The 15,067-nt window shown below is 32.9% G+C and overlaps 2 protein-coding genes across 3 annotated transcripts; one reads left to right on the forward strand and one right to left on the reverse strand.

Annotated features, from left to right (window-relative positions):
* Positions 1 to 245: 245 nt before the first annotated feature.
* LOC142524655 (caffeic acid 3-O-methyltransferase 1-like) lies at positions 246 to 2,570 on the reverse strand. Its single transcript, XM_075628708.1, has 4 exons — positions 2,082 to 2,570; positions 1,675 to 1,985; positions 1,322 to 1,386; positions 246 to 789 (listed from the first exon to the last, which is right to left on the reverse strand). The coding sequence occupies exons 1-4, from the start codon at positions 2,492 to 2,494 to the stop codon at positions 493 to 495; spliced, it is 1,086 nt and encodes a 361-aa protein (XP_075484823.1). The 5' UTR covers positions 2,495 to 2,570; the 3' UTR covers positions 246 to 492.
* Positions 2,571 to 8,676: 6,106 nt separating this feature from the next.
* LOC142524664 (protein SUPPRESSOR OF K(+) TRANSPORT GROWTH DEFECT 1-like) lies at positions 8,677 to 14,555 on the forward strand. 2 transcript variants are annotated; one of them, XM_075628720.1, is made up of 8 exons: positions 8,685 to 9,310; positions 10,432 to 10,537; positions 11,604 to 11,802; positions 12,707 to 12,775; positions 12,877 to 12,951; positions 13,046 to 13,144; positions 13,238 to 13,393; positions 14,119 to 14,555. In XM_075628720.1, exons 1-8 carry the CDS (start codon positions 8,848 to 8,850, stop codon positions 14,242 to 14,244), a joined length of 1,293 nt encoding a protein of 430 aa, XP_075484835.1. In that variant the 5' UTR covers positions 8,685 to 8,847; the 3' UTR covers positions 14,245 to 14,555. The 2 variants fall into 2 exon arrangements, with proteins under 2 accessions (XP_075484841.1, XP_075484835.1); XM_075628726.1 differs by lacking the exons at positions 12,707 to 12,775; positions 12,877 to 12,951; positions 13,046 to 13,144; positions 13,238 to 13,393; positions 14,119 to 14,555 and having other exon boundaries at positions 8,677 to 9,310; positions 11,518 to 11,648.
* The last annotated feature ends 512 nt before the right edge of the window (positions 14,556 to 15,067 follow it).

A 15,067-nucleotide genomic window follows, 5' to 3' on the forward strand; every position in this document is an offset into this window, starting at 1 on the left:
ATAAACTTCACTTCAAATTGGTTCAAACTGTAATCGAAATCGTATCGCGGTATGATTCGATTTAAGTTTTCAAGAACTCTCAATTCTAAAACCATGTATGATCCTACCATTGCTTATAAAATTACTCCTCATTTTTAAAGATGAAAAAAATTATGACTGATGGGTTCAAGAAATCCTACAATATCTGTGATTGATCTCATAAAAAAATTGAAACAGTGATGGACAAATATCATAAGATCTGCCAATAAAGGAAAATGAACTTTATTTAATCATTATTATTGCACCACAAAGTAATAAATCTAGATCCTCTTAGCACTTGGAGGTAATTCTTATTCCTTACATTTCCAAAAAACCAAAAAAAAAAAAAAAAACTCAAGAAAAATACATAATAAAAAACCTCCTTTATTACTATATTTATAAATTAAAATCATCAAGTGAATTTCATTTATCCTTTTCTAGATCTGGTAGAGAAAACCATTAGCTTAAGTTTCTTCATTTCCAAAACTCGATGATCCCCAAATTAAGAACAGAACAAACTTTACGAGATTCTTTAAAGCCCGCCTGTTTTGCCAGAGCTTGAAATTCATTTTCTGTCCTTTCCCTTGCATTTGGAAAGTAGGCTAACATCATCAAATCAAGAACGAATGCAATCTTTGAATCTATATCTTCGTCGGGAGTCTCTGGAAGAATATGATCCAAGACGATTATTTTCCCGTTCTCCGGCAGTGCTTCACGGCAGTTTGTCAAGATTTTTAAGCAGCTGGAGTCGTTCCAGTTATGGAGAATATACTGCAAATGAAAATTTGAAAATTATTATCATGCACTTCTATATTTTTTTTGTCGACTATATATATATGTACATACTACAGATACATATACTATATCATTAAATGTGAGACTTCTATACCAAATACATTTAGTCTCCCAAATATTAATTTCTTTTTCAATAAAAAAACCTAAACATAAAAAAGCGCAAAATGATTTTTTGATCCACTAGCTTGTTCAATTTTGGGTTTGAATCTACTAAGTTTTCAAATTTTGATTTGTTACGGTAACTTTTAGTTTTAAGTTATTTTTGTCCAATTGTTGATATGACATTGGACAAATCAACAATTTTTGACTCCACAATAGCATTTTCTGGTGTCACGTCAATATTCCGTGAAATAGGATTGAAAGCCAAAAAAATTCAAAGTTAGTTTACTAAAACCAAAATTCTTAAGAAACCTGTTGAATGAGTATAAGGGACATATTTCTTATGCAAGGTAGGGGAAATATAAATCTTCTTAAGAAAACTGAAGTTTTGTTTGATTAATAATGTCACCTTCAACAAAATGGCGTCCCCTTTAGGCACGCTAACTAGCATGTCTCCACCAATCTGCTCCACACCTGCATGCGTATGGTCAATTGAATTAGTGCTCACTATCTCATATATTAAAAGGAAAATGACAAATCCCGTCTTGTGAGTTGCCTAAATTGGTTTTGTTTCTTGAAATAACTAGCTTGGATTTTTTCCTTTTTATATTTTTAGTTTTTTTTCGTCGGAATGCTAGTGTTGCGTTAGACATGTCTGCAATATTCGACATCACAGTCAATACTCAGACAAAAAGTACTTAAAAGTGCAAAAGAAGTCAAGTTGTTATACTAAGACATAATTTTGCAATAACATATATGTACCAGGATAAGATGGAGCATGTTGGATAGTATGGGGCAAGTCGAAGTTTATTCCCTTAATTTTTGGATGCTTGGAAATAATTGCATTGAGCGTAACACCGATTCCACCTCCCACATCAACAAGAGACTCCAAACCGTCGAATCCATCGTATGTTTCAACAAATTTCTTCACAAAAATCGTCGTATCATTGGACATGGCCTCGTGAAAAATCATTCTAAATCTAGGATCTATCGCATTAAGCTCGAAAAAACTTTTTTTATGAGCTTTATCAAACGTGTTTTCTCCATCCAGAACTGAGTCTTTTAGATGGTACCTATCATGAAGAACAAAAAGAAACTAAGTTATTAACTGGACTTGTAATTTTTTTTTTTTTTGAAAGAAATAAAGCTGTTCAAATATTAACACTTGCCAGATATTCATGAGAACCTTGTCCTGAATCATGAGCAACGTAGGAGCCATAGAAACTCCATCCTCATTCTTAGTTAAGAATCTGCACACCGGGCCCAAAGAGTAAAGCCGCTCCACCCCGCCATCAGGCCGTGTTTTCTGGATGGAATTCAGCACGGAATGGCTTGCCAGCAGGCTGAGAATTCTGTCCAGCATGCTGCTCGCGCCCGGGTTGGTAGCCGGAATCTTGGTGGCAAGTTCAGCCGCAGAAACGAAGGCGTCGGGCCCTTGTTTCTTGATGAGTTCGAGTAGGTCCAGCTCAATGGCGGCCTTGAGTACAGCGGGAAGCACCGAGGCAGTCACCAGTTGCATCGCGAAGAAGAAGTCGTAATCCTCCGGTAGATTATTAGAAACTGGGGTGGAAGTGGAACCCATTTTATTTTATTTTATTTTTGATTATTTTCTGATGTCTTCTGTGGTTTGTTTATGCTTAGTTTAAGAATCTTCATGGATGGGGCATATATTTATAGCCTATGATGATGCGGTAAAATTAAAATGCTTGGAATATATATATATATAATATAAGTCGATAGAATTTATTAACTGCAGCTACAAAATATATAGTATAATAATTGGAGGGTAAAAAGCAATTTCTATCCTATTTACGATAAACGCGCTTAAATTAGATTTTACCCTTTAATTGTAATTTGGCTGAAAATTCAAAAGAAGATTTATCTTATCCGCAAACCCATTTTAGCAGCCAGACTTTTCGATACTGTTTTATTTGATCAATTACTCTTTCCCACAATCGCAATGTAAGAATTTGGTTAGGCAATAATTTAGTAGGAGAGGTTAGGACTTGATACGAGAAAAAAAAAAAAAAACTTTTTATCGGATATATAATCAATTACTAGATGATATTTCTTTGTATTTACAGGTTTCTAGTTGTATGTATCAGTCAAGCCAGACAACCTTACATTCGAGATTTTTGTTGGATTTATAATACTAGATCAAACTGCTTCCAAGACTACAACCAAACTAAACAAAAAAACTCAAGTTGAAGTTTAATCTCTGCTGATATTCTTGCACACCAAGTCATTATGTGTACATATCAACCAGGCATTTTAGAAGATCTTTTGAACAATCATTGAACGTTATCCGACATCTCCAATTGCCCAATAATGTATCATAATAAGACCAGGATATGCACATGTTTTTCTATATCACGAATCAACTTTTCACAAAGCTGTTTATTGTAATTACATGTCAAGGTGCATTAATTGTGACATACTTTGAAGAGAAATGAGACAAAATGCGTTTTGCTTTTATGTCGGCTATCAATATAAAGTATCCATTTTGTTGAAGATCTAATAGTTGAAGGAGTATGCATATTTAAAACCATGATTCAAGAGTGAAGAGAATATTGAAACACTCACAATCAGTATTTCAAGCACTCGTTATTATACTATCTTCAAATTGCTTTACAGCGCACACATATTGTTCATATATGTTCATTAATGATTAAATTGTTATGCCTTACTAAGTCTAGTTGTTCAAGCTATCAGTTGAAGAGTTGTATTTGTATATGTCTTAGCTTAGGATTCAATAGACAGTTTGTGATCGCATTTGTCTAGAAGAGATTTTAAGAGTTTCAGTACAGATATTAGATAAATCCTAACTGAAGTATGTTATTACAAGTTATTGCATGTAAAACAAAAATCTTTTTGGTGGATTCATTCCTTAAGTGATAAAAAGGGGAGACGTAGAATGATATATTACTAGTCTAGCCATATTCTTTGCATGTGAAAAATCATTTTCAGTGGTTTAGCTGCATCTAACCGTCAAGAAATATACATTAACAACTAACAGCTATTACAAGTTCAAAAGAAAATTTTAAAAAGTTTATGCACCCCTCTTTAAACTATATTTTCCATCCCAACACTTTCCAATTTTGGTTATTGAGTTTTCTAATTTTTTATATGTATGGATAAATTTATGGAAATTATAAATTAGGATTGAAAACTATGTACGTAATTGACTGGAACGAAACCATATTATAAATATAAATTAGATCTAAAATTTGTATTTTGTAATAAATAAAAATAAAAAGAATTAATTGCTCTAATATAACGTACTACAAACGAGATATAGTCAATAAATCGTCAAGAACGTACTTTTTTTCTTGTCAGTTCTTGTCAGAACAAAATGTGTATATATTCTTTCATTCACAACAAAATATTTTTACATTTTCTCGAACCTCATTTTTCCTCGTATAAAATTCGGCATAAAATTTTGAAAATATATATCAATGAATGATACTTGATTATCAAATATTTCAAATATGAAATTAATATATAATTTTTGAGTATCCAAGCTTATTTAACAAATATCATTATTAATAAATCGCGTCTTTTTCAAATATGATATTTTAGTATCAAATGTTTTATATAATACTAATATATGATTTTGTTAATACGTATATGACAATTATTTGTATCAACGACCTACCTTTTTTTTCCAGATGAAATTCGATACAAAATATTGGAAATGTAACATTATTATATGATATTTGAGTATCAAATCTGATATTAATATATGATATTTGAGTAAAAAAAACTTAACAAATGTTGTATTGCTGACATCACCACATATGGTGTAGTAGCGTAACCCTACATTCGATGTATAAAAAACCATTCTTTATCAGATGACAAAATTTTCAAATATCTTGATTGTAAAGTCATTTTGAAAATATTAATTTAATGGTTTCTTACCTTGACTTGGACTAAAACAGCTCGTACCTTGAATTTGATAAGATTTTGGCTAAAAGAAGATTTGTCTTTATCCATTTTGAATATATTTTTTACCACTACAAGTAAACTTTTTATAATAGAGACGAAGTACACGTAGAAATAAAAAGGTAGACAAGTTAACAGCTAACACGGAACAAAATCAAGACTAATGTTTAGTGTTTACCTATAAAAAAAGGGTTTCCATTTGAATTCTTTGAAATGTGATATTTTTATTAATAACTTAGTTGCTGTAATTAGTTGAAAAATCAACATAATCATTCATTTTATAATAGACATAATTTGAACCTGGTCATTTATTATTTTTTAAAAAAATTGTAATCAAATTGAAATTTGATTGTGCAATTGGGGACGATGTCTTGACTTTTGATATTAAAACAATAAAAAAGTACATTTTTTTTAACCTATAGCTTGTAGTTTTCATTTTGTTCACAATTTTGGTATGTTGTTTTGTATCGACCAAGTCATGAGTTGAAGACTTTCTTTCGTTAGTTTATTTTCTTTTCTTTGAATAAACTAATAAAAATATAATATAAACAACAGCAGTCAAATACTTGTAAATGAGAGTAATCAGAGATAAATCGAATCAGTTTTCTCGAAATCAACAAATCCCACTCGTCGGTTTTTCTATTTATGATGAGCTAACTGACTGAACCCTTTCCACTGCGGTCGGGTGGGACCTAGATGGCTGGTGGATCAAAGATGAGTCGTTTAACCAAGGATCTCAGGCCTTTCTTTGTTTGCATTTCAGGTTGGTTGGAAAATTAATGGAATCAGACGATGTACTAGTATGATAGGCCTTCCCGTCCCATTATTCAACAAGTAATTCCTCGCACATGATTAAAGGAGACATTGAAAGAACATTTTTTTCTCTATAACTTGCATTTTTCATTTCATTCACGATTTTGGTCTACTGACTCGCAATTTTTTTTCTTCAATTTTATTCATTTTTTATCGAAAGCTGGTGTGCTATCGATCAAACACATAAGCAATGCTCGTCGCCACATCATTATTTTCTAATGATATGTCAGCATTTCGATTGGAAAAAAGTAAAACTCGAAAAAAATACAAATTAGTTGATTAAAGACCATAAATTGGCCGGGAAAAGGAAAAACTTGTAAGTTATTGCAATTTTCCACTTAAAAATAAATTTCAGTTCAAGCTATAATCAAATTAAAAGCGAAATAGTGTGGCTTGATTTTTATTCCACTCACGTGGAATAAGAACTCCCAATCGAGAAGTAGTTTTATCTTTATCAAATGACAATCTTCTTCTTCTTCTTTTTTTTTTTTTTTTTTTCAAATTTCGTGATAAAATTCATTAAAAATATAATTTTAATCTTTAAATCACATTAAAAACAAATAATTTGACTGAAAACTCAGGAGAAGATCCACTTTGAATAATTTAACAAAAGGAATTTTTTGCCATAATGACGCAGAGAAACCAATATTTGAGGGGAATATATTTCTGTCAAATGTGCTATTTTTTAAGGTCCATTTATTTTTATTATGATTTTCGGTGATGGATAGATAACTTAACTGATGTATTTATTACTCGATCATCGTTAGCTGGGATAACTCGTTTTATAGACATAATTCGAACCATAACCACTGATTATTTTCAGACAATTTGTAATCAAATGCAAATTAGACTGTATGATCGGGACACGTTTCTTACTTTTGAATTTTCTTCTTAAGAAGTAAATTTCAGTTCAAACTGTAATCAAACTTGAACCAAAATTTGTATCTATATTATTCGATTTAAGTTTTCAAGAACTTTCAATTCGAAAAGCAGCCTACATTTAGTATAGGAAATGTCAAATTCAAAATATTCCAACTTGTTAAGATCGGACTTGGACCTATATTATTGGATGATCGTTAGGGATATGCAACAGTCGGTTTGGTTCTATTTTTTACATTATGATTTGGTTCAATATGGTTTGAGAAACAAATTTAGTCATATATCAAGTTTTTGACTATTTATTATATATAAAATGGTTAGTTCAATTTTTACGATTTTATAATTTTGAAAATGAACGTAAAATGGTATTTGTCGAAAACTTAAAACAAGAACCAATCGAAAAACCATTTAAATCGAACCATAAAAACCGAAATTTACGATCGTATCGGTTTTTTCGGTTTTAATCATTTAATGAATATCCCTAATGATTGTTTCACTTGAGACTCGTATTTTTTGACTAGCACACAGTTTGTACTCTGCATTTTGAATAATATAATTCCAATGGCTGCTTTCGTCTTTTTTCTAAAACAAGAAAAGCAAAAAGTTAGGCTAATAATTCGTACAGGCCTCCCTCTAGACTCTGGACAATGGTCGCTTTCGTCTTTTTTCTAAAACCATAAAAAAAAAAAGTTAGGCTAATAATTCTGACAGGCCTCCTTCTGGACCGTGGCAAGAGGGCCTGAAAAAACGACGTGTGTTCACTTGGAAAAACAAGTTTGGTCTTAGAGGCCCATGATAAAGGAAACAAAATCACAATATTGGGCCTCCAAAAATAAACCGATCACAAGGCGGAAGTATCCAAACATCAAAATAATGGCCCGTTAGAGCTGCAACCATGGGCTGGTGCTATTTGCTGCACTGCAGCTGCTTCAATTCTATATTTGCATTGGCACAACATAATTTTCCTTTTTTCTATTTTTTGGGTTTTTTTATTACTTGATTAGATTGAAACTAAGGAAAAATCGAAATTTTCCATTCTGGATATTGTCAATTAATTTACTTTTGCTTTTTTTTTTTTCAATGTTAGTTTTATTTCATCGGAAGAAGTGATATAAAAATATACACATGAAGTGTCACGTCGATATCAGGTTAGCAACCATAAGGGAAAAAACGAAATCGTAAAAAAAAAAAAATTAATTAAGATTGAAATATGACAATGTAACCAAAATTGTAAGAGACCAATATATCATATCAAACTTGTAGTTTTTATTGAAAGTAAGTGAGCAAGTCTTATGTGAGACAGTTTAACGGAGCTATATTTGTGAGACAGATCGACTCGGTCATTGATAGAGTGATAAGTAATATTTTTTGCATAAAAAATTAAACTTTTATGTGGAACGGGTCGGATAGGAAAATTGTTTCACAAAATTGACATATGAGACACTTATATAAATTTTTGTGAAAGTATGTTGAACAATAATTTATAAATAATAATTATTTTCGATAAAATTATTATTTTAATTATCTGTGATATATTTGTACATGGTATCTGAAGTATTAATATTTTTAATAACTTTGAAGGAAATAAAGTAAATATTAAATCATTTAACTATTTTTAATCAACATGAAATAAATAAAAATGTTATTTGTATTCACCTTCCCTATATTTGATACATTCGACACTTATTTTCTTTATCAAACCTAAAAATTATAACATGTTTATTTCTTTTTTTCATGGAAATTGTGGATCACTTATATTTCAACGTCAATTCACAATGCTTATAGGATAATGTTAGGCAATGGTCTCGCATTTTTTATTAGTCAGATGAAGATAGTGGTTATGGCTATGTGTGCCGGAACCACGTCGTATTTTTGGGCTTAAAACGTAATATTTGTCGTCTTTTTTACGTGTTTTTAGATCCATATGCTTCAAATTTTCCTGATCTCGTGATTTTTTTATTGTTTTTTATTTCAGTGAATAAACAAAACCAAATTTACCAAGGAATCTAAAATGCATTATTTTAAAGGTCAAACTTGGTTCAATTTCAATAGGTAAAAAAAGGTAATTTATAAACAAAAATGGAAATACTTGACTCAACAAACAAAAGCGCGTTTGTATTTCCGGTCCTCAGGCAGAATCGTGTCAATATACAATTCAATTTCAACCCCAAGCAAAAATTGAAATCCGCGACTGGATCAAAAATATCAACCCTAAAATTCTCGATTTTCTTCCGATCCACGAATTCCAGCGGAAGAACGTGAAATCATACATACGTGTTTAGATATTCATGATCGGAGACGATGTATAGCAATTTCAAAGAACAAGCAATCGAGTATGTGCGGCAGGCAGTGGCGGAAGACAATGCCGGAAACTATGCCAAAGCCTTCCCTTTGTATATGAACGCTTTAGAGTATTTCAAAACCCATCTGAAGTACGAGAAGAATCCTAAAATTAAGGAAGCCATCACGCAGAAGTTTACGGAGTACTTGCGGCGGGCCGAGGAGATACGGGCCGTGCTCGACGAGGGCGGGTCGGGCCCGATGTCGAACGGTGATTCTGCTGTGGCGACCCGGCCGAAGACCAAGAAAGATGGGAATGATGGGGAGGATGGGGATAAGGAGAAGCTGCGAGCTGGGTTGAGTTCTGCTATTATTAGGGAGAAGCCGAATGTTAAGTGGAATGATGTTGCGGGATTGGAGAGCGCGAAGCAGGCTTTGCAGGAGGCTGTGATTCTTCCTGTGAAGTTCCCACAATTCTTTACCGGTATAATTTACCTTTTGTGCACCTTTCTTTGGTCTGGGGGATTTTTTATTAGCTTTTGTGCTTTCCTGTTCTCCTTTTTTTTTTGTGTAGATGGAAAAAATTTGGTATGTGTTGAAGTTGATTTCTCTGTGGATGGTTTTTATTTTAGTGATTGAGGTTAAGTTTCAACTTTGTTTAGAATGACTGGTAAATATCGATTCCAGTCTCGTATCTCTTGTCATGCTGATGGGAATGGAAATAAAATTTACTTGCTGAGCCTGAAATAGAGTTGCAGGAGGCAGGAATTGTGAGACCCTATGTTTCCTTCATTCAGTGCATGATTGAATGCCTATTGCTTGGTGGTTTATGGTTTCCAGGGCATTTTCCTTTTGCTGCTGAGATATATGGACTTTTTCACCAACATCGTTTTTTTATTTGGATTATTGATGTGTTGGTGCCCGTAACCATGTGGATTAGTTTTAATAATTGATGTGAATACTTGACTTCAAAATGGGCTTTGTTGTGATTGCTGATGCAATCTCATGTTCAAACTTCTACATTAATTAAGTTCTTACTTAAAAAGATTTTCTAATATAACTTTAACTAGATGATCATGACCTAGAAAGTAGCTAGTTCTCTTAAGTGAGAAGTTGATAAGAGAAATGGTTGGAAATGTGTTGGTGTGACCTCATTGACACTTTCTATAATGAGAATCTGCAAATATATTGTTTGTTTGGTGCCAAATGCAACAAATGTAAACAATTTTGGGTTAAAGGATACTCATTTTTGTAATCATCTTCTTTTCGTTGCTTATTTTAAGTTGGGGCTTTGAATGTAAGCGAATTAAAGATACTTGTCCACGGTTAACTAATACTCCTTTCAATCACGATTTACCTTTTATGTTATCCACCTGTGGATTGCGGGACCTCCACTTGCCTTGATGTTTTATTAATCCCCACCATCCATGAAGGTTTGTTAGAATGTGCTTCCTGGTCATAGACATGAATTTTTGACCTCTCACTCACTGTCGAAAGAAAGATGTGGACTATAAATTGGAGATGAATGTGAGGAACCAAAAAAGTTTGTGGTGTTTATGTCATTTCATACTTCAGTTTGTATACAAATTAATGTCTCTTTTTTAGGCAAGAGGCGCCCATGGAGGGCTTTTCTTTTATATGGTCCACCTGGAACAGGAAAGTCATACTTGGCCAAGGCTGTTGCAACTGAAGCTGATTCAACCTTTTTCAGGTTACTCATCTATCTTTATGGCTCTAAAATTTTGTAAATATGAATTTAATTCCTTCAACTGTAGTAAATTCTTGTAGAGAAACCTACCGTTTATTGATTATGCGTTCTTCCTGTCGTCTGATGTAAAAATGTCAATATACTTTCTGCCTGTTGGATATCATTTCCCTGTAATGGGTCTACTGTTTCATTTTTGCATTTGTTTGATATGCCTCTTAATTGTATTGTTATGTGTTGCTGTTTTAACTTTGAAAAATATGTTGGGAGTTCATTTGACAAAATTGTTGTCTTACTTTTTTATTTTGATCTGTATTCTGTTTGGGATCTCTTTATAATGTCTTTCACTAATACAAGTATGTCCTCAATGGATGGATAGCTGAATAGTTAAATCTACTCGGGTTACTAAAACTGAACTTGATCGACATTTTGCTCGAGAGATTGTTGCATTTTTGCTAGACCTCAGTTTTCTAACATAATTATCCGAGCCTGATCAATTTAATCGTTTGATAATTTGATGATTTAAGATTTCCCGGATGAGCCAAGAAAAAAGGACATAATATTTAAAATTATATGATTCTCAAGCTTGTCTCCTGTTCTATCCTTCGAAATTTGTTAGTTAAAAGTTAACCAATTTTAAAGATCAAACACAATTTCGAACTTAGTAATCTCGGAACTTCAACGTCTTTGAGCTCCACATAATAGGTCTTGTGTGAAAAACAGATGTGAAGTGCTGTTATGGTAAGGAATGACGACAGTTACTTTATTGAACAACACTCATGAAAAAATTATTTGGTGATCAATTATGTCATCAATAATCTCAATTTCCAAGGGATCAAAGATGAACATAGTTATTTAAACCACTGTTTTATGTAAGGATGGTTTCTCGCTGCTCTTGCTTTCAGTTTATGTTGTTGGTGAAGGATAATATTATACTTCACAAATTTATTGTCACTCTAGAACAAGGCAATATTTTTATCATGCAGATTTAATATGCTACCTTTCATATCTCATTTTTAATTATTGAGTACCGGGGCCTTAAAGTTGGTGAGTTCCAATTGCTGTTTCCCAGCGTTTCTTCTTCAGACTTGGTTTCAAAGTGGATGGGTGAAAGTGAGAAACTTGTCTCCAATCTTTTCCAAATGGCTCGTGAAAGTGCTCCCTCTATCATATTTGTTGATGAAATAGATTCCTTGTGTGGCCAACGTGGAGAAGGAAATGAGAGTGAAGCTTCGAGACGCATTAAAACAGAATTGTTGGTGCAGATGCAGGTAATTATTGTTACAAACTATTGGAGTCACGGCTTAATTTCTTTTGTGACTTGAAGAAAAGTTATGTGTAGCAGTTTCTTCAGTCCTATTATTTTTATTAATAGTACTTGAATTGCTAGAGTTGGTATATTCCTTTTTATTCGATCCTCTTCAGATTCAAGTGAATATGTCCGAATTAGCTAATTTGGGTTTCATATACGTATAGATTTCTTTATTTCATGCATTTGAAAGTTGTTATATTATATGCTGTTGGTTGAGAGTTGTTTGTGCAGTTGGATATTTTTTTATCGGTTGGCCCTTTACTTTGGATTCCGTTCATGCGCATGAACATTAATGGAACATGAATTTTAAGAAACGAGCTCCCCTCTTCTATTAATTTGTTGCTCTGTGTTCAACATCATTTCTGAGAGGGGGGTGGGGGCGCATGGGGGACCTGCATTCCTACAACAGACCAATTTGGTTTGTATAATCAATCAGTAGATTAGACTATACCCTCCAAAACTTGATCGATTTTTGTGTTAAAGATTTACCAAAGCGGGTAGAATACACACTTGTAATTGGATTTTAATATCATGCTCGCCTTATATTTTGCCTGGTTTATTTGGTCACAGTTGCCTTTGTGATATATGTTTCATTACAAATATAATCATGTAGAAATATTTTTTTATTAAAAAATTAAAGACGATCCACCACTTGAAACATAGCTTATATATTACTTCATTGGCTTTTGAGTTTGTAATCATGGGACTACCATTCACGTTTAGGTATCGAAATAATTTATCTTTTCATCCCTGGTCCTTGTTTTTTTCCATGTGCTTGGTGTCACTGGACATTGATATTTCTTCTCTGATGGAGAGAACTTGGATAGCTTACCACTTTACTACTATCTAATACCGATTATCAGGGTGTAGGCCACAATGATGATAAAGTTCTTGTTCTTGCTGCCACAAATACTCCTTATGCTCTTGATCAGGTAACATTTAATGCCAGGTGGGCAGAATTTTGTCTGATAAATATACACTAACTATGAATTTTGTCTGATGAATGTACACTAACTATGAATTTTGTCTGTAGGCTGTTAGGCGACGATTTGACAAGCGCATATATATACCTCTCCCAGATCTGAAGGCACGACAACACATGTTCAAAGTAGGGAATTTATTTTTTCTTTTGTCCGGAGAAGGAATTGAATAAAAAAATGTCATAGTAATGTCGTCTCCTATGTATTACCGCACTTATGCAGGTGCATTTAGGAGATACTCCTCATAACTTGAATGAAAGTGACTTTGAAGTCCTAGCTCGTAAAACCGAAGGCTTCTCTGGTTCAGATATTTCTGTTTGTGTAAGTGCAGTTGCTTTATCAACTGAATTTTAATGATTAAATTGCACATTCTAGCTCCTTCACACTTCTCGTCTTTTTTATGAATTTAAATAGGTTAAGGATGTTTTATTTGAGCCTGTACGTAAAACACAAGATGCCATGTTCTTCATTAAAGCTTCTAATGGTACATGGATGCCATGTGGACCCAAGCAACCAAGCGCTGTACAGATATCCATGCAGGAGCTTGCTGCACAAGGACTTGCTGCAAAGGTATTCATTTGATCTTACACAGATTCTTTGTATTCTTAACACGGAAAATGAAGTCGACGTTTATTTACCTTTGAAGTTTCTTTTTATTTTTTTACCATGCGTCTCTTAGGAATCTGCTTTGGTAATTACTATGCTGCTCTGGGTATACGAAGCAAGCATTTAGCTTTTGTATGGGAATGAGGAGTTGGTGACTTGAGATTTCGTATCCTGTGGAGTTAAATATACGTAACAGAAATCGGAGAGAGAAATTAATGGACGAGTTGTAAGTAGACGAGGGCGTGATTCCATTGGAGTTTATGGAGCATATAATCAATCTAGTATACAATGCCTCATTACTGAATAGACGAGAAGCAACTGTCATGTATGGCATTTGGAGAGTTAAGGATGATATGGAGAATGATGAGACGCTGAATTAATCTTTACGGCTAGTGAGTGGGAACAAAAAAGAGCCAAATGATAAGCTCTTATATTAGAAGGGGCTGAGGTATCTCGGTTTCAAGTAATCTATAGCTTTTGTGTTTAATGCTCCATATTAAAACCTGACTGTAGTTTTGATACAGGATAGAACAACGAGTTTTACAGAGATTCGTAATTAGAAACTTAGCACGTCCCTACCTGATAGATACCTGTGTAGAGATTAGCAACAAGTGCGTCTTAGTTCTGATTGATTCCTTTGTAAAAATTAGCAACTGATTGCTTCTTACTTCTGATTCCTGCTTTTGTAGATCATCCCTCCTCCCATTTCGAAAACAGACTTTGACAAGGTTCTGGCGAGACAGAGACCAACAGTTAGTAAATCTGATCTCGAAGTGCATGAACGATTCACAAAGGAGTTTGGTGAAGAAGGTTGATGAACTTGATATGCGTACTATTCGAGGTGTTGGTGTAATTTGATTGTTGTGTTTCTTCATGGGCTGTCATAAACCCCATTAAGCAGGATGGAATTCGACATGCTATCGATCGTCGATATTTGGCAGAAAATGAGCTACGCTTTCAAATTTCATGTAATTTATAGCGCTCACTTCATGAAAACGATATTCAGAAAAGCTGTTATTATATTGTGTATTCCGTGTGCAATGCTTATTGCATTGAAGTTTTACCTAACCTTTGCTTCATTGCAACTTTAATTTGTAGAGAAAATTATAATTTTAGTCATTTTATATTTGAGTATTATTTTAGTCAATTTTTTGGATATGGTGCGTACGTGTGTGGTGTTATGTCGGTATTTTTGCGGGGAAAAAAGACTGAATTTGTAAAAATGACCAAAATTGTGAAGAACCAAATATATTGAAATTTGCTTACGTATTTGGGGTGGATTTCCACTATACTTCACACGTAAAAGTTATTTTTTAAAGTAGTATTAGATACAAAATTAGTGACTAGTTATTAATTAATTATGTATCACCTATCAATTAATAATGTGCAATTTTTGAGTTACTAAAAATTAAGTGTTTTCCACATAGGTTAAGAAATTCATTGAAAATGTGAATTATATAAACCATTTTTAAATTTTACCTTTATTTGATGTTTATTTATATAATGGTTTGTTATCTTTTCCAATAGTTAGTTAATTACAATACTCTAAATTAAATAAAATTATATTAGTAAGGAGTAGAAAAAATATTGTTAAATGTGTTACATGGTTATATATTTAGGATAAACAAAAAATAATAC

This window comes from Primulina tabacum, chromosome 2 (assembly GCF_025594145.1).
Source record: "Primulina tabacum isolate GXHZ01 chromosome 2, ASM2559414v2, whole genome shotgun sequence".
NCBI lineage: Eukaryota > Viridiplantae > Streptophyta > Magnoliopsida > Lamiales > Gesneriaceae > Primulina > Primulina tabacum.

Coding starts and splice junctions, on each gene's coding strand:
- LOC142524664 (XM_075628720.1), top strand. CDS start 8,848: ATGTATAGCAATTTCAAAGAACAAGCAATCGAGTATGTGCGGCAGGCA. Junction 9,311..10,431: donor GTTCCCACAATTCTTTACCG/GTATAATTTACC, acceptor TCTCTTTTTTAG/GCAAGAGGCGCCCATGGAGG. Junction 12,776..12,876: donor CTCCTTATGCTCTTGATCAG/GTAACATTTAAT, acceptor TTTTGTCTGTAG/GCTGTTAGGCGACGATTTGA.
- LOC142524655 (XM_075628708.1), bottom strand. CDS start 2,494: ATGGGTTCCACTTCCACCCCAGTTTCTAATAATCTACCGGAGGATTAC. Junction 1,986..2,081: donor AAGGTTCTCATGAATATCTG/GCAAGTGTTAAT, acceptor TCTTCATGATAG/GTACCATCTAAAAGACTCAG. Junction 790..1,321: donor GGGACGCCATTTTGTTGAAG/GTGACATTATTA, acceptor TTTCATTTGCAG/TATATTCTCCATAACTGGAA.